Source organism: Zea mays, chromosome 7, assembly GCF_902167145.1.
Source record: "Zea mays cultivar B73 chromosome 7, Zm-B73-REFERENCE-NAM-5.0, whole genome shotgun sequence".
In the NCBI taxonomy this organism is placed as follows: domain Eukaryota; kingdom Viridiplantae; phylum Streptophyta; class Magnoliopsida; order Poales; family Poaceae; genus Zea; species Zea mays.
This window is the reverse complement of record NC_050102.1, coordinates 139,686,978-139,704,078: the sequence shown is the minus strand read 5'-3', so window position 1 is coordinate 139,704,078 and position 17,101 is coordinate 139,686,978. Positions and strand designations below refer to the sequence as shown.

General features: G+C 47.5%; 1 protein-coding gene across 3 annotated transcripts in view; it reads left to right on the top strand.

The window, feature by feature from the left end:
• Nucleotides 1–17,101, top strand: part of LOC103632948 (helicase SEN1) — a 45,505-nt gene that overhangs the window by 18,989 nt on the left and 9,415 nt on the right. For 2 of the 3 annotated variants that reach the window (XM_020541012.2, XM_020541013.2), the window contains exons 10-19: nt 2,590–3,171; nt 12,390–12,501; nt 12,580–12,717; nt 13,148–13,444; nt 13,539–13,812; nt 13,897–15,110; nt 15,195–15,594; nt 15,687–16,594; nt 16,689–16,754; nt 16,842–16,967. In XM_020541012.2, the coding sequence (XP_020396601.1) occupies nt 2,590–3,171; nt 12,390–12,501; nt 12,580–12,717; nt 13,148–13,444; nt 13,539–13,812; nt 13,897–15,110; nt 15,195–15,594; nt 15,687–16,594; nt 16,689–16,754; nt 16,842–16,967 (4,117 nt within the window). The remainder of the gene's footprint in view (nt 1–2,589; nt 3,172–12,389; nt 12,502–12,579; nt 12,718–13,147; nt 13,445–13,538; nt 13,813–13,896; nt 15,111–15,194; nt 15,595–15,686; nt 16,595–16,688; nt 16,755–16,841; nt 16,968–17,101) is intronic. The other variant, XM_035961039.1, reaches the window with a different exon arrangement.

The window sequence follows — 17,101 nt, the reverse complement described above, 5'->3', positions numbered from 1 at the left end:
TAGTATAATGTAGATAAAATGACTTAACAAACTTTACGGTTTCTTTATTACTAATAATAGTCCTTTGGATTTTATCCTTTCCTTTCTAAATAGAAATTATACGTTTTGCTACAAATGTTCATTTATAAATCACATAATATTAATATTCTAAGAATTAATGTAATTTACTAATTTTTGGACTTTCGTACCATAATCATAGTTATTTTGACATAAATAGATATTTTACTAATTCTAAGTAATTAAGTGTTATACATATGAACACATTTATCAGGACTAGTAATAATCTAGATTTTATCATGACCAAGAAAATGTGACCTAGTACTTATTTTAATTCCTTATATCATTAAAAACTGTACTTAAACAATCACTAACATAATATTATTTTATATGCTAAAATGAGCGGTTAATCAAAAAGGATTCTAGTACTTAATCACAAAATTAAAGAATCATGACAACACTTATTTATTTTCGAAATGCAAAATGTCCATGTCCAAAATATTGTCGCAGAGATGATCTATAATTAAATTTATACATCAGGGGTCTCTTTTTAATAATTTCTGAACTAGATTTTTCGGAATTAGTTTTATTCAAGTGTAGGGACTAAAATGCAAAAAGTGCATCTTCTACCTTGGGCTTGCTCGTGTGCAGGGAGGAGCTCGAGGGGGGGGGGGTTCGGCCGGGCAGGGAAGTGGAAGGGGGCTCGGTCGAGGTGGCCGGGGACGGGCGCGGCCGAGTGGACGGTGCAGGCGGACGGCCCGCGCGAGGCGGGGCACGGTGCGGACGGTGCAGGCGAGCTCCACGGACGGCGACGGCTTCGGCGAGACGCGGGCGAGGAAGAGAGCGCGAGGAGGGAGAGAGAGTTCGGGCAGGGGAGAGAAGGGCTCGACCCGTCCTATTTATAGAGCGAGAAGGGGAGAGGAGAGGACGTCGGGGGAGGGGAAGGGACGTCTGGCGGCCATTAACGCCATCAATGGCGTTAGCCTTAACTTTGGTCGTTACTGGCTTGAAGGGGAGGGAAGTGGGGGAGGGAGAGGAGGAGATGGCGGCGGCTGTTTCTAGCGCGGGGACCCGAGTAGCCGAGGAGAGGAAGGGGCACGGCTGGCTCGACCGGTTGGGCGCGTCCAAGGCACGGCGGCGGCGGCCCAAGGTGGAAGAAGAGCCGCGGGGCCGAGGCGGGCCCACGCGTAAGAGAGAGAGAGGGGAGGGGTGGAGGTGGCGCGGCGGCTGGGCCGAAATGGCCTAGCCGATTAGGATTTCGGTTTTTCTTTTTTCTTTTTACCAAAAATATAATCAAATATATTTTTAAATATCTCCAAAAACCATAATAATTATCTAAAATTATTTATGACCAAAATATTTATTTTTGGACCGACATTTCTATATTAATTAATTGGATTTTCAATATAAAATAAATTCTACGAAACAACCATAAATCCAATTTCTAAAAAAGTTCAACGGCACAGGTGCGGTTTCAGGAAGTTTTTTCCCCAAAAAAACATAGGAGAACCGCACATCATTTCATTAAGAAGAAATAGATGGGGCTTACCCCACAAGACTTACAACATAAGGCCCTATTACATGAAAATGAAAAAAACACTCACAAGACCAGGCCACTAGCAGATTAGTTTTCCTAGCCTACGCCATGCCTCCTCTAGTAGGAACCAGCCCATAAAGCTTCTTTCTTCAGAAAAGTTCAATGGCATATCTCTAAACAGGGAAAAGTTCAATGGCATATATACTATTAACCCAAAGTAGTATGGTGCCCTAGGACATGTGCTGTCAAACTATTTTCACTCCACTAATCTTAGTTAGCATTTAGATTGGCCATATGGAAAGTAATATTTTAAAATGGTTCTAGGTTTACAGGTTGAGCAGCGCTTGCAACACAACACACATACATGTTACTAGGCGTGTGTCGACAGTTAAGTGATTTATATTGGTTGTTCATGAGTGTTAGAGTACCCCTTTAGGATTTGGGGTTTACCCCGTGTAATTACCTTCTCACCCCTGTGTAATGGGTCTGGCCCAACTGACCTAGTCTATTAATACATCACCCAATCCCATGTTAGGGTTAGGGTTTCCCACATGGTATAGAGCCATGTTCATTTTCTTTTTTTTCCACCTCCCTCACAGCAGCCGGCCCCTCTCCCTCCCGCTGCCGGCCCCCTAGCCGCTGGCTCTCCTCTCCCTCCCGCCGCTGTCCGCCCGGACGCACGCGGCCCGCCGGCCCGCCTTCCCTGGCCACAATGAGTTTATTTGTCCTCTGAGCTAGGTGTTTTCTCTGTTCCTGTTTGCTGATTTGGTTTGATGAGCTATGTGAGTGAAATAGCCTGATCCAACCTGAACTATCCCCTGTCTAGGTCTTACTGACTGTTCACACAATTCCGACTAGGCAATTCATTAGTCTGAATAATATAGTGGATTAATATTTGTTAGTTTGTTTCAAGCAAACTAATGTTTGGACTGCTTCTGGATTGCCATTTTCTATGAGTTTTTTTGGTGAATGTCCCTGAGCATGTTTTCTCCTTTGAGTTTCACTTCATTTATCTATTGTTTTCATGTCATCTTATGATATTTATATTTTAATAGGGGCCCATCTTTGATCAGTTCGGTAGAGGATACATCCTTACATGTTTCATTGCGGCAGCCTGCACTTGTTCTCATTTATATTATCATAATTTCTGATGCTTCTGCGTTGATTTACTATAAATTGAAATATGGAGCTGTTCAAAAGGTCAATGTAAGCAATTCTGTCATGTTTGCTGATGACGATGATGAATTACCTTTCTCACATGATGCTGAAGATAAGTCTCAAAGTTGTTGGAATGATTTCAACGTTCTGAGCAAGTTGGCAAGTCGTGAATGCAAGGATTGGAAATGCGTGCCTTTGTTGTGGTATCTTACAATGGTTCAGTTGGAACCCTCTAAGCTACCCGTAGCATTTTCAAAAGCTGTCCTTTGGGGTTTATCTCATATTTCTGTTTTAGAGCCTGGATTAGCTACAGAGTTGTCAATGCCTGTGAATACTTGGTTATCATCACAGACTGGAGAAGTTTCCTCAGCATTTACATGGCAAGTTCCAAATGGTGCTGATGATGGTGGTGGTGGGGATTGCATTAATGTTGTCAAAGTGTCACAGTTATGCACCCTCTTACTGAGAATATTTAAAAGGTCCGTTCTGTTTTATTAAATCTACATCTTTCATCTTATTTGATCTATTTAGTTTGTTTTAAATGCTGTGTTGATATTGTAGAAAGATAAATGGGAAACACCACACAACCTTAGGTGAGGGTGTTATGGTCGCTAGATCGGTGAGGGACTGGAGAGGGGTATCGATGGGCAGGAACGTCGGCTGGGGGCTTCTGCCCACAGCCGAGCAAGAGGAGAGTTTCTCCCTTCTAATTCTTGCCTACTTTATTTCTCATCCATTGATTACATAAATAGGCTAGTTGGCCGGCTGGCGGCCCCTATCTAGCTAGAGATCCTTATCTCCTTAAAACTCTCAACAAACTACTAACTGATAACCTTCCTAGATAATCTCAACTAATCTCCTAGATAATCTCAACTAATCTTCTAATCTTATCTCAAACTATCCTTCTCTAACCCCCCTTGGAGGGCCCATGGCTGCTTCTGTCGCAACCCCTCTGTGGGCCTCCTTAGGCCCTGACACTACATCCCCTTGGACAAGCAGCTCGTCCTCGAGCTGTAGCATCCAACAAACGACCTGTAATGACCTAACCTATCACCGAAAAATGAACCTTTTACATCTTGGCTCATCTTTTAATTATTCTAGATATACTGCAACTGCAAGCATCATCCTGTGTCCCAAGGAAACGTTGCACAACGAAGAGGAGGGCGCGAGCTGAAACCACGGAGGTAAAGATACATCAGCCTTCAGAGGCGGTCCCGTGGAAGCCGAAGTTGGTGTTGCCTGCAGCAAGTGGATCCTGTGCAGTGCAGCCTCTCATGGTCCCGCGGCCACCAGTGCGCAGAGGGTGGTGTGGCTGGAGCAGATGGTGGCGAGGCCAACAGACCCCCTTGTACGAAGGAGAGTACTCATGGTAGTTGCCCGGTCGCCGCAGATAAGGGCCAGTGCCGGACTGAGCGTTGCAGAGGGGTGCCATGTCTTGCATCCTCTTGTACGCGGAGGTGAACAACCACCATGTTGCTCGGCCGCACTGGTGCAGCTACGGCTCCCCCGCAATGGAGCACCCCCATCATTTGCTTCACCCGCCGTCACGTTAGGAAACCTCGTGCTGCAGCCTGCAGGTGGACAGCCGCCGCGTCTGTCGCGGAGCAACCACCCTCTCCTGCCGCGATGATGGCTGCCCCTGATGACGGGGGCTGTGTCGGCAACGGGGGCGCGACAAGCGTGGCAGCAGAAGTCACCACTGCTGCGAGGGAACCAAAGTGCTGCTGGCACATGAGCTTGAACTGTGGCCACGTGACCTGACGCTTGTTGCGTTCTAGCCACCAGAACCACGTATGTGCGTGGCCGAGGTGATACGATGCCAACCAGGCCTTATCGAACTCCAGGGTGTGCTGGCTCTAGAAGAACTGCTCGCAGCCGTTGAACCGCCCTAGAGGGTCACCGCTGCCGTCATAGATGGGTAAGGAGGGGGTGTTGCGGTCGCCGACATGGTAGCAACAACGAGGGTTAGCGCTAGGTACTGGTACACTGGTCCTGGTATGGTTGCCCCTGGTGTCGTCAGCCATGTAGCTGGCGATGAAGACGGACCTGAGGGCGCAACGCAACTGGTAGGCATCGCACCTGGTACTAAGGTGACCGGGAGAGTGGAACTGTTGCCCACGACGATAGTGAGGATGTGAGGGATGTGGATGATGGGAGTGAGATAACGAGCTAACAGTAGTAGTGTGGAAGGAGGCGCTAGAGTCGACCACCCAATCGGTGGTGGGAGACGGAGGTTGTGGCAGCGAAGGTACGGTGTGAGCGGAGAGGGCCAAACGAGGTGCCTCGACAGAGGCACTAGGAAGGGAGGGAGATGATACGGGCTCGACCGCTAGGGAGGCGATCACAACACGTGGGAAGACAAACGGTCCAAGCACGTGACGGCCCGCCTGAGGGTGGAGCTCGACGCGGTCCCGGAGAATAGGGTCCCAGGCTGGATTGAAGGACACAAACATGCCCCGGATGAGCTGGCCGTCGTGGAGGGCACACACAGTCACGAGAGCAGCGGGTGAGGTAAAGCTCATGTATGGCGGGGGTGAAGCCATGGAGCCGGTGAGGGTGGAGACAACACTGGTAGGAGTAGCGCAACTGCCCGAGTAGTGAGGAGGGATGGCACGGTGTCCAAGCGAGGGGACGAGGTTCGTCGAGGAGGGGGAGGCCCTAACGACATGGCGACGGTTTGCTGTCGCGCCGGCCGCGGGGTTGCACAGGGAAGGGCCGCAGGATGGCGGGGAGGCCAAGCAGGGGTAGTGTGCCTTGGGGGCACGACTAGGGGCGGTGCGCAACCGACGGGGTGCAACCGACGGCGGGCGGATCGACGACGGTGGCGCGGCCTAGAGAGGAAGGGCGTGGCCATCGGGGGGCGGCGCGACCAGCAGAGGAGGGGATCCGCCGTGGGGGGCGCGGACGCCGGGGAGGTCACGCGCGGCCGCCGAGGACGGCGTGCGGCCAACTGGGGCAGGACGGGCACGGCCGCCGGGGGGTCGGGGAGAGCGTGCGCGGCCGCCGGGGAGGGCCGAGCGGCGCAGCGGGGGTAGGCCGGGCGCGACGCGTCTGGGGCAGGGGTGGCCTGATACGAGCGAGCGGCCGACGAGTGGAGGGGAAGAGGCGGCAGCTGGCGGCTGGGAGGGGGAGGAAAGATATTTGGATATATACCATATTGGAAAACCTAACCCTAACAAGGGGTTGAGTGATGTATTAATAGACTGAGTTAGTTGGGCCTGGCCCATTACACAGGGGTGAGAAGGTAAATACACAGAGTAAACCCCAAACCCTAAACGGTACTCTTAACACAACTGATACGCTTGATCAACACGAGATGAGGTTCATGGAGTCATGGGGATCATGCATAAAGAGACGCATGTTGGATAGCATACATCAAGTCGGGATGAGCGAGTGTAAGATACTGCAACGCGCTGGCGAGGCTCCCATACTTGGTCGGATCAGCAATAGACACACTGTCGGTGTAAGAGAGTTTGATGTGAGTGTTAATAAGAGTTGGAGAGTGACATTCGGCCATGCTTGCACGGTGCAGGAAGTCAACTGCATATTGCCGCTTGGAGAGGAAGATGTCGTCAATGGAGTGCATGATAGTTATAGAGTTGTCGAGGAAGTGAAGGAGCTCCTAGGGTCGTCATGGCGAACTTGGTGTGGAGACGTAGGGTGAAGAGCTGCAGCAGCTGTGTCGAGGATACATTGAGAATTATGTCGTCTACGTAGAGACTAGAGAAGCAGGTAGGCAACGTGGGACGTGCCAGAGACCCGAAGCAACAGACCCAAGGTGGTGTATGTATGTGGCAAAGCGTTGGTACCACGTCCGAGGAGCTTGCTTCAGACCATAGAGGGATTTCTACAACGGACAAACATGATTAAGAGCGGAGAGGTCGAAGAAGCTAGACGACGGCTGACAATAGACTGTCTTCTTGAGGTGGCCATGGTGGAACACATTCTTGAGTTTAGCTAATGGATGGGCCAAACACAAGTGGCAGGAATGTTGAGGTTGACACAAATGGTGGCATGTTTGACCACTTGGTTGAAGGTCTCATCAGTCGACGCCGTGCTGCTGTGAAAAGCCCCGGACCACCCAACGTGCCTTGTGGCGAGCAAGCTTACCATTCAAGTGGAATTTGCGCTTGAAGATCCACTTGCCCATAACCGCATTGGTGCCAAGAGGCCGAGGGATGAGGCGCCACGTGTCATTGTCAATCAGTGCTAGATACTCATCAGTCATAGCGGTCCACCAATGTGGGTCGGTGAGCACGCTACAGTAGTTTGATGGCACTAGCGAGGCAGAAGAATTTGTAGCACTGAAGTTGTAGACAGGCAACTTGAGGGAGCCTGTCATGGCGAGTCCAACTTTAGATGATTCACATGCTTATTAGCGTAATAAACCAAGACCCACCTAGGACGTCGTGACAATCACTCTACACTCCAACAAGACACTATTCCATTAGAGTTGGTCTTCATGAATCTCCCGCGGGGATGACTATGGGAGCCCCTTACTATTTGTTAGACTGTGTGTGTGAGTGGGCCGACACCACTGTTGGGTTACCGGCCCATTAGAGTTAGGGTTGTGAGTCTATATATTGTACCCCATCTCCTATCAATACATCAAGTACTACAATCTCCTACATGGTATCAGAGGATTAGGGTTTCTCCTCCCCTCCCACAGCCGCCTCCCACCCACCTCCAGCCATTGCTGCGCCCCGGGAGGCTCAACCTTCCCTCTGGGGGCGGCCGCTGTCACGTAGGCCTCCCTTCTCCTAGCCTCCTCTCTCTCCTCTCCTAGCATGACGCCACCTGTCCAACCCATTAGCCGCCGCCCAGGCCCGGCCAACCCGGCGCGGACGTCGCCAAACGCCGCGGCCTTCGCGGCCCTGCACGCCGACGCAGGGAGCACGCGTGTGTGGGCCACCGCCCTTCGTCCCCACCGGCGCGGTCGCAGACTAGGCCCCTGTCATGTCCTAGCGGCACAGCCGCCCCTCCCCGCTGGAGCCGGACGATGTGGCCGGGTCCCCCTTTGCCGGCGCCGTCGCCACGGGCGCAGGCGCGGGATCCGTCGCTGCCATCTCCCCAGGGCGCCGTCGCCGCTCTTTAGCCGTCGTGGCCCTTAGCGTAGACGCCGCCGGGCTGGGCGCGGACGCCGTGTTGGGCGCGCGCGCCCCATGGCTGTGGATCTGGCCGTTGACTCCCTCTTCGTTGCGTCCTTCGCCGGCCTCCACCGAGCATCTCTCCTTGCTGGCCATGGCAGCCGTCGCCCCAGGGACCCCTTCCTTTCCCCTTGACCGCAGAAGTGTCGCCCGACCCGTGGTCGCCTGGACCCGCGTCGCCTCTCTTCCTGGCCGCGACTCCCTTTCATCTCCCCCTTTGGCTAGCCAGCTCTAGGATCGGCGGCACCATCAACACGCCCCCTGCCCTCGCCTGAGTCGCCCAGCAGCGCCTCTCTCTTCACGCCTCTCCCGTCGCCAACGTCAACCAATCCTGCCAGGTCCGGCACAGGCCCCTGTCCAGTTAGACCCGCCCCGTCGCCCTCACCCTTCATCGTCGCCATCGTTGGTTCCATCGCTGTCGCGGCCTTTTCGGCCGGATCCACGTTGCTGTGACCATAGCGACTAGATCTGTCGTCCCTTGGCTGGATCGCATCTTCCCGACTGGATCCGTCGTTGTCGTGGCTTTCCCGACCGGATCCGCCGATACCCCTTCTTTTCTGTCGCGGGCGCGACCACCCTGATCGGCGCAGACGCGTGCGCTGTCGCCAGCCTCCCTGGCGAGGCTCCTCGACGACTGATCGCGAAACGAAGCCAGAAGGCCCTGAGGTTGCTGTTGCTCTTTTGTTGTGTTGCCCTCACCGTTCGTTGACGCTCGGACGTCGACCCCTCCCGAAAAACAGGCTTCTGCTGCGTGTCTCCCGACCGTGAGCACCTCGACTTCGACTACCTCGGCATCTAGGGGCTATCGCCTTCTTGGCGCACACACCGGTCTCTGCTCCACCTGCAACATTCGCACCCTCACGACGCTGCGACTGCAGGGGGATTTCAATCCGTCAGCTTCTACTCTCATCGTGTGTGGTGCCCCCGTTGCGACTGCAGGGGAATGTTAGACTTGTGTGTGAGTGAGTGGGCCGACACCACTGTTGGGCTGTCGGCCCATTGGAGTTAGGGTTGTGAGTCGATATATTGTACCCCATCTCCTATCAATACATCAAGTACTACAATCTCCTACACTATTCAATGATTGGAGTTGACAACAACCACCAATGTTGTTCAACGATCCTTTGTTGCACCAAAGTCGTCTTGGTGGCGACAACTACAAAAAGTAACACGAATTCGTAGCTCAACACGATCACTAGAGCCACTAGATGCACGCTCTCAATGCAAATCACTAGGATCACTTCCCAATCTTAGGATGTATCACTATCACTAGATGTGAGTGGGAGATGTTTTCTTGGGCTTACTAGGATGTATATTCAATTGGGAAGCCAGGATGTCCCTTGAGACCACACTATCTATTTATAAGGTCCTAAGGTCCAACCAGCCGTTGGAACCAACCCACTCAAGTCTACGAGGCGTTGTACCGTGATGCAGCCATGTACTAGTTGTATAAATGTTACCATTATTGCCCAATGACCATCTGCATGTATAGTCTGACACCCTTGAGTCCAACAACCAACGATAAAAGCCTTTTGAGATAAAAATCTAATAGAACCCACAATCAAGGTTCGAGCATATTGATAGCTGTTTTCCATACACTTTTATTCAAGGCTAAATCTTTAGGTATATACCATCCTTTTAAGTCTTCTTTTACTGCTTCTTTCTATGTCAACTGGAGTCTGACAACCGTCGGATCAAAACCTCCTAATCTGACGACCTACGCAGAACATATCAGAGACCAGCCAATTTTTTTTCTCTCGAAAACGCAGGAGAACTGTGCCTCATTATATTAAGAAGATAGGAAAAAGGCTTGAGAAGCCCAAATACAAAGGTCTCCTTACGAAGGCAAAAAACACAGAAAGCTGAAACAATCCATCAGACACACACACAAACACTCAGAGGATGATATATCTAGGGAAGGAGCGCAGCAAGGTAAGAAAGCCCTTTAGCCCCAACCACTTCCCAAAACAATCTCTCCTCCCCTGCTAACCTAAGAGATAAGGCCACACTTGGAGTCCATCCATCGAATACACATCTGTTTCGAAGCTTCCAAATTGTCCAGGCTCCCGAGGTAATTAAAGAGTTGAGGCCTTTTCCAGGTAAACCAGCCGTGACTCATGAGATCTGCTCCACCAGTTCATGAACGAAGACATCCATGGCTGTGGAGCCAGGCTTTCCAAGCCAAAAGGTCTCAGAAGATGAATCCAAAACTCTCTTGTAAACACACAAGAGACAAGGAGATGATCCAGGGTTTCTTCTTCCTGTTCACATAAGAGGCATCTTGTCGGGTGATCCATCCCTCTCTTAGTAAGTCGGTCCGCAGTTGAATTCTGGAGGCTTGCCGGTGCTAGGCATCTCGAGGCTTTGGTTCCTGGTGTTGGAATTTTTAGGTCAAGGGTTCTTTTGGGTGATTAGTGAAGAGCAGGTGTGTGTGGTCTGCTGGCACTTTTTGCTGTTCGGTCTCCCATTGCGTGCTGCTGTTTCCAGGCGCATTTATGGAGGCTGCAGTTTTGTGCGCAGCAGAAGTTGGTGGTTTTGTGTTTTGTGTTTTGCCTATTTTGGCATTGTACTTTGGTCCATTTTGGACTGTTTTCTTCTCTTAATTTAATGATGCGCAGCTCTCCTGCGCGTTTAAGAAAAAAAGTCGGTCTGCAGTCCAACATCTCATGTGGGCAACCAGCCAATTCTCGTCGGACTAGTCCAATGACCACTATCAGACCATAGTCCACGACAATGTTTACAGTCGGGCGACCAGCTGGTCGAGTGAGACCAGCGACCAGGCGCCTAATCATGATTAGGGCGACGATTAGGTCGACTAATCGGTCCTGGTCGACCTCTGGTCGTCCTATAGATTTAAGGACATATGTATATGTATATAACTATATATTAACTATATAAGCACTGCATTTCTGCAATAATATAGGCATAATTAGTAGCAGACTAGCAGTAATTTCTGCAATAATATAGACTGCTCAAACAGAGGTCTGCAGGTGCACCTTCAGATGACGAGCTACCAGTGGTAATAGAGGGAAGGGAGACCGGGAGATAATCAGAGAAGGGAGAGCAGGTGCTACCTTCAGATGACGAGCTCATCTTCAATTCTTGACTAGGTGACAAACATCGGAGCACTGTAGTACTGGACGCCGATGGCAGACGTTGGACGGCTGGAGCACTTGGAGCAGAGACGTCGGCAAAAACCAGAGAGGACAGAGGAGAGAATTAGGGTTTACTGGCGGCTGGGAGGGTTTCTGGCGGGTTTGTGGTGACTGATTTACTGCTGGAGGGGCGGGCTACTGTAGATGGGCCAAAAACTAGAGTGAAGCCCAATACCAAAATTGCGACGACAAAAACGACCAGCAAGCGTTCGACCGGACGACTAATCGCCCAGGTCGACGATTAGTCGGACGACTAGGACGACTTGAAATCCTAATCGCGTCGTCCACGTAATCGCCCTCTTCCAGGCGACCAGCCCGACTAATCGCGATTAGTCGAACGACTTGTAAACACTGGTTCACGATGCTCTTGTTCCCACTTCTCTGTCACAACGGTTATGAAACAGTGGGACCCTCTGGGTGAACAGTGTGCCTACCCATCTGGCGCCACGTTTTCTCAACCGTCGGACCAAAGTCAACACATTGCAGAGAGTGACCAGAGAGCAACCCAGACTGTCGTATTGGTCCAATGTCCATTGTCAGACCATATCTCTGGGTCCGACGATCTCTCTATCACGCACTACGGTTAGCCGTCAGACTGACATTGTATCAGTTCGACACTATCAACAGTTAGGGTACGCCACCCTCTGTTTGTCTCATCTTCCCACCTTTTCACGTGCTAGCCCCAACTTGTTCCAAACACCATGGATCATGAGTTAGCCTAAGTGATGTCTAGGTGGTTTTCACAACTTCATTAGGTTCTTATGCAAATGCATGAGTTCATTTCACCTAATGGCACATAAGCAACCATTTGAACCTTGAGTTCCCCTCTTAATAGTACATCTATTTATCCTAAATCCGATCACACTCTATTGCGTCTTGACCGGTAAAACGAAATGTCCTAGCTTATACCTGCCTTGCATCTTGATTTTACGTCTTTCTACAAGTCTTCACTTCTGCAGTATCAATGACCTCCCTAGATCCAACAATGCCAGGCACCTCATTTGCCTTAATCTTCATCCTTGTAGAGCACCTGCTTATCTTTGTGGATTCCGGACTATCTCATTCATCACGCTCAGAATACATGTTAGTCCATTAGTTATCTCAATACCAAAACCACTCATGGAGCTTTCACTAGGGCAGGAGGAAACCTAGACTGTTGATACAATGTATAAAGATAAATGGGAAACACCACAGACCCTTAGGTAGGGGGTGATCATATATATATGGTGCCAATATGGCTTGGAGTACAAGGCATTTACAAATTTAAAAGATATGCCTAGGTACACTCATATATAATCTCTAACAGATATCTAGGCATATCATTTACTGATTAAACCTTAAGTCCTAAGTATTTCTACCAGAATGTCGTACTTACATGAAATTAATATTTTTTAGGTTAGCCATTCATGTCATGACACAAATTGAACATCGTGGGCTTCAAAAGCAGTGGACTTGGGAACCAATGATGGGAGAAAGTTTGATCTTGGCGCTAGTCGATAATAATGATGTAAGGTTACTTCCATTATGTTTATAATTCTACTCGTTGCATCTAACGACTTAGTATTACTCATTACTCTACTTATAGGATGTGCGGCAAGTTGGAAGAGCTCTCTTGGAACATGTATCTCAAGCACGGGGTTTGACTTCTGGGCTTCAATTTCTGTGCTCGAGTGCATCTTCACTCACTGCTGTTTTTCTGGGTCTAAGATATGTAGTTCAACTGGTAAAATTTTGGACTCTTGTTTCTGTCATTTATCATCACTTTGGACTTAGGGATTGAAGCTTGAATCCAAGTTTGAAATTCGCTTGGTTGGTGTCAGACTGTCAGTTTCTTGCAGTTACTGGAGGAATACCAACAGCACAATTTAGTCATATTTAAATTCTGTTTTTGTTGAACACGTATAAGAGCTGTGTTTCATTGTATTAAAGAACCCTGAGTACGCATACTCACACCACTAAATTTTATTTTTGTTCAAACAGTTTTGGATGGGAATTATGGTATCTCTTAGTTCTAAAGGGCTGTAGTGCTATTCAATTTGAGGATCAAGGAGAACATATTTTTTCACTTGCCTATTCATTCAGTTGTATCCATTTTCCCCTCCTTGAGTAGGAAAGGGTCAATAATAATTTATCTACTTTGTTGGAATATCCAGGTGGGAACAAGATCAGTTTTGGCAGATTTTAGTAGTTTTCATCACTTGTTTTTTGTCATATGCAAACTACTTAAGGAGGTTGTCGTTCAAAGACCCCAAATTGCACAGCCAGCGAAACCTCCAGAAGGGGGTTTCTTGCGACAACCCTATTCAAGTGTCCTAGCTAGTCCACCAGAACATGCTGTGGATGTTAGTAACTGGGAGAAGTTCTGCACTTTGCTTTCTGCAACTCTCTGGCCTTTCATTTCCACATGCCTAAGAGAAGGAAAGGAGCTAATAGGTCTCAAACAGTGTCAGGTAAATCTCTTGCGGTGTTTCTTATAAAGTTTAAAAACATTGTTTATGTTATTATTTTCACCTACTATACCTTCATTTCTAACTTTTGTTTCAGATATCTTGCGTCCGTTTGCTTGAGTTGCTTCCTCTGGTCTATGAGAGGGTCAACTCAAATTGCCGCACCCTATCTTGCAGTACGACGACAGTGTTTCAGAATCCTATGGATATTTCATGGTTTATTCATTTGGTTCACTGGGGAAAATCATCTCTCCTTGTGATTATCAGACATTGGAAACAATGCATGCTCTCTTTATTGAAAGAACTAAAATGTTCACATAGCGGTACCATTCAATGCTACATTGAAGATCTTGACAATATCATTTCACATGGTTAGAAATATAAATAATGGTCCAACCTTTGAATGTGTTAAAAGTTTCAAGAAGAAAATTGTGACATCTTTTGCCTTTTTTCAGATGCAGTAAATATCAATGAACTTGAAGAGAGAGTTTCAAATCTTGAACTTGTACTGTCCAAGGAGGTTGCCACAAAAATTGAAAGGAGAGGGTTAGCTGACTTACCAATGTTTAAAGAACCAATTGTTAGTGTTCCCTCTCCAGTTCATGAGAGACATTCTGGCATGGACAGTTTTGTGGATGTTGAAAGCACAAAGTCCTCCCATCCACCAGATGTTCATGAAATAATTCTCCTTTCAGACAGTGAGGATAATTTACTGGCACCTGACGTGTCCAGTGAGGAGGTTTTGTCATCAGTTATGGAGAATGATGCATCCACTGCTTCCAATATGTTGAAAGATGCTACACCTCTAGAACAAAGTACGCTGAACGACAATAGACACTCACCTTTAGAACCACAGATATGTCATCCTGTTAGTAATATTAGTGCCTCTTCTAAACCTGTATCAACAGATAGTAGGGACAACATTGCTGCCACAAAAGGATTACTTCGAATGAAAAAACCGAGACCGCCAATGAACACAAATAATAATTCCACTTCACCCAAAATGGTTAAATCATCTGTTACTGGCACTTCTCAACAACTGCATCCTAAATTGTTGTCAGATACAGAAAAATTTAAATCCATCTTCAGGGATATATCTGATGATGAAGATGATCCTTTAGACCATGCACTTGATAATTACCGGAGGCCACAGGTTCTTTCAAGAAAGCCTTGTATATTAGTTCCCAAGAGACAAGTTGTTCAGCTTCCAGTGCCTGTTGGAAGAAAACCAGGTTCTGGCAGTAGGGTTACAAGTACTCGACGACTTCAACCACCTAAACTGGGTAGCTGGTTTAGAAACATATTGGAAATGGACTACTTCGCTGTTGTTGGGTTATCTTCTCCTGAGATAGTAAGAAAACCTGCTTTAAAAGAAGTTCCGGTATGTTTTGATTCACCAGCTCAATATGTTGAAATTTTCCAGCCATTAGTTCTAGAAGAGTTCAAGGCTCAGTTGCAAAATGCTTATGTTGAGACTCCCCCTGATGACATGATGTGTGGATGCGTATCTATTCTCGCAGTTGAAAGAGTTGATGATTTCCTTATTGTCCGTGCCCGTCCTGAGCATAGCCAGTCGATCAAATTCAGAGGTTGCACAGAGAATGATTTAGTACTACTCACCAAAGATCCACTGAAGAACCAAGGACAACAAGTCCATGTGCTTGGGAAGGTACAGTCGTTGACCATCATTGTCTGGCAGTCCAATGAAATATACTCTTTTAAAGTGTCATCAAATATTTTTCTATTCTTTCAGGTGGAGCGGCGTGAGAGTGATAAAAATAAGGCATTGATTTTTGTGATGAAGTTCTTTCTTTCTAGTGACAATGCACGCCTAAATAAAGTGAAACGGTTTCTTGTGGAAAGAAGTAAGTGGTTCTTGAATCGGGTTATGAGCATGACCCCCCAAATTCGTGAATTCAGTGCTCTCTCATCGTTACATGATATCCCAGTGCTGCCGGCAATCTTGAATCCTGTTTCTTGCGCTGCAAGCCATCATAATTCTGGAAAAGTGTATCTTGATCGACTTGCACTCCCTATGAGGAAAGCATTAGAGTCATCATACAATGATAGCCAGCTCCAAGCTCTAAGCATTGCCATTGGACCAACAAGCTCTAAAGCAAATTTTGATCTGTCCCTTATTCAGGGACCTCCAGGTCTGTCCATCCATGATGTTTATGTGCAATTTTGTTCAACTCTATCCACCATGTGTAAGAAGTGTAAATATTTGTACTTGCTTTTTCTACAGGTACAGGTAAAACAAGAACAATCGTAGCAATTGTAAGTGCATTGCTATCTTTACATGCAGGTGACCCTTACAAGTCACAGAGAAATGAGTACGTCGGTAGTACTGATTTTACAAAGCCAAGAGCAAAGATTAGCCAATCTGCTGCAGTAATTAGAGCTTGGCAGGATGCAGCCCTTGCTAAACAACTGGAAAAGGATTCTCAGAAAGAATGTCCTCGAACAACAGAGCGGTTTGTGAAGGGAAGGGCTTTAGTTTGTGCGCAGTCAAATGCTGCAGTTGATGAGCTTGTGTCAAGGCTCAGTGAGGGATTGTACAGTGCTGATGGAAAGCTGTATAAGCCTTACATAGTGAGGGTTGGTAATGCAAAGACGGTCCATTCTAATTCGTTGCCTTTCTTCATTGACACACTTGTTGAGCAAAGATTATCAGATCAGTTGAACATTAATAATGATGGCAAAAAATCATCTGATGCTGAATCCTCTAGTTCACTTAGGTCTAAATTGGAGAAGATTGTGGACAGAATTAGATATTATGAGTCAAGGCAAAAACTAATTGAGTCTGATAAAAGTGAAGATGGTTCTTCTGTACCTGGTGAAGGTGAGGCAGATGAAGTTTCCGATGAAGCACTTGGTGGAAAGCTTAACTTTTTGTATGCACAGAAAAGGGTAGTTTCTGCAGAACTGGCCACTGCTCATGCCCGTGAAAAGAAAATAGCTGATGAAAACAAGTTTCTGAAGCACAAGGTACGGAAGTCGATTCTTGGAGAGGCAGAAATAATCGTGACTACACTTAGTGGGTGTGGAGGTGACATTTATGGAGTTTGCTCGGAAACTGCTTCATCTAATAAATATGGTACTTTTTCGGAGCATGCACTGTTTGATGTTGTTATTATTGATGAAGCTGCACAGGTATTTCCATAGCACTCACTGGGTTATGTTGAATTGTTCTAGCTTTATTTTCTATTGAACCAAACATAAGTTTCTCTTGATTTCTTCTCTATAGGCCCTGGAGCCAGCGACCCTAATTCCCCTTCAGATTCTGAAATCGAGAGGAACTAAATGTATAATGGTACTGTGTTGCTTTGTACTTTTGGGCAATACACTAAATGTATAATAGATTTTGTACTTATTTACTTAAAAAATGTTGCTTTTGAAGGTTGGTGATCCAAAGCAACTACCTGCCACTGTGATGTCTGGATTGGCTAGCAAGTTTCTTTATGAGTGCAGCATGTTTGAACGACTACAAAGAGCTGGTTACCCAGTGATTATGCTCACTAAACAGGTTGATCATTATTGCATTCTGTTTCTAACTTCCTATACTTAGATCTGTGTATCATCTTTGCATGATTGGCATGCCTTGCTTCTAAGCGAATTCCTGAGAGGAAGGGCTGCTGCTTTTCAGTTTTACTTATACTC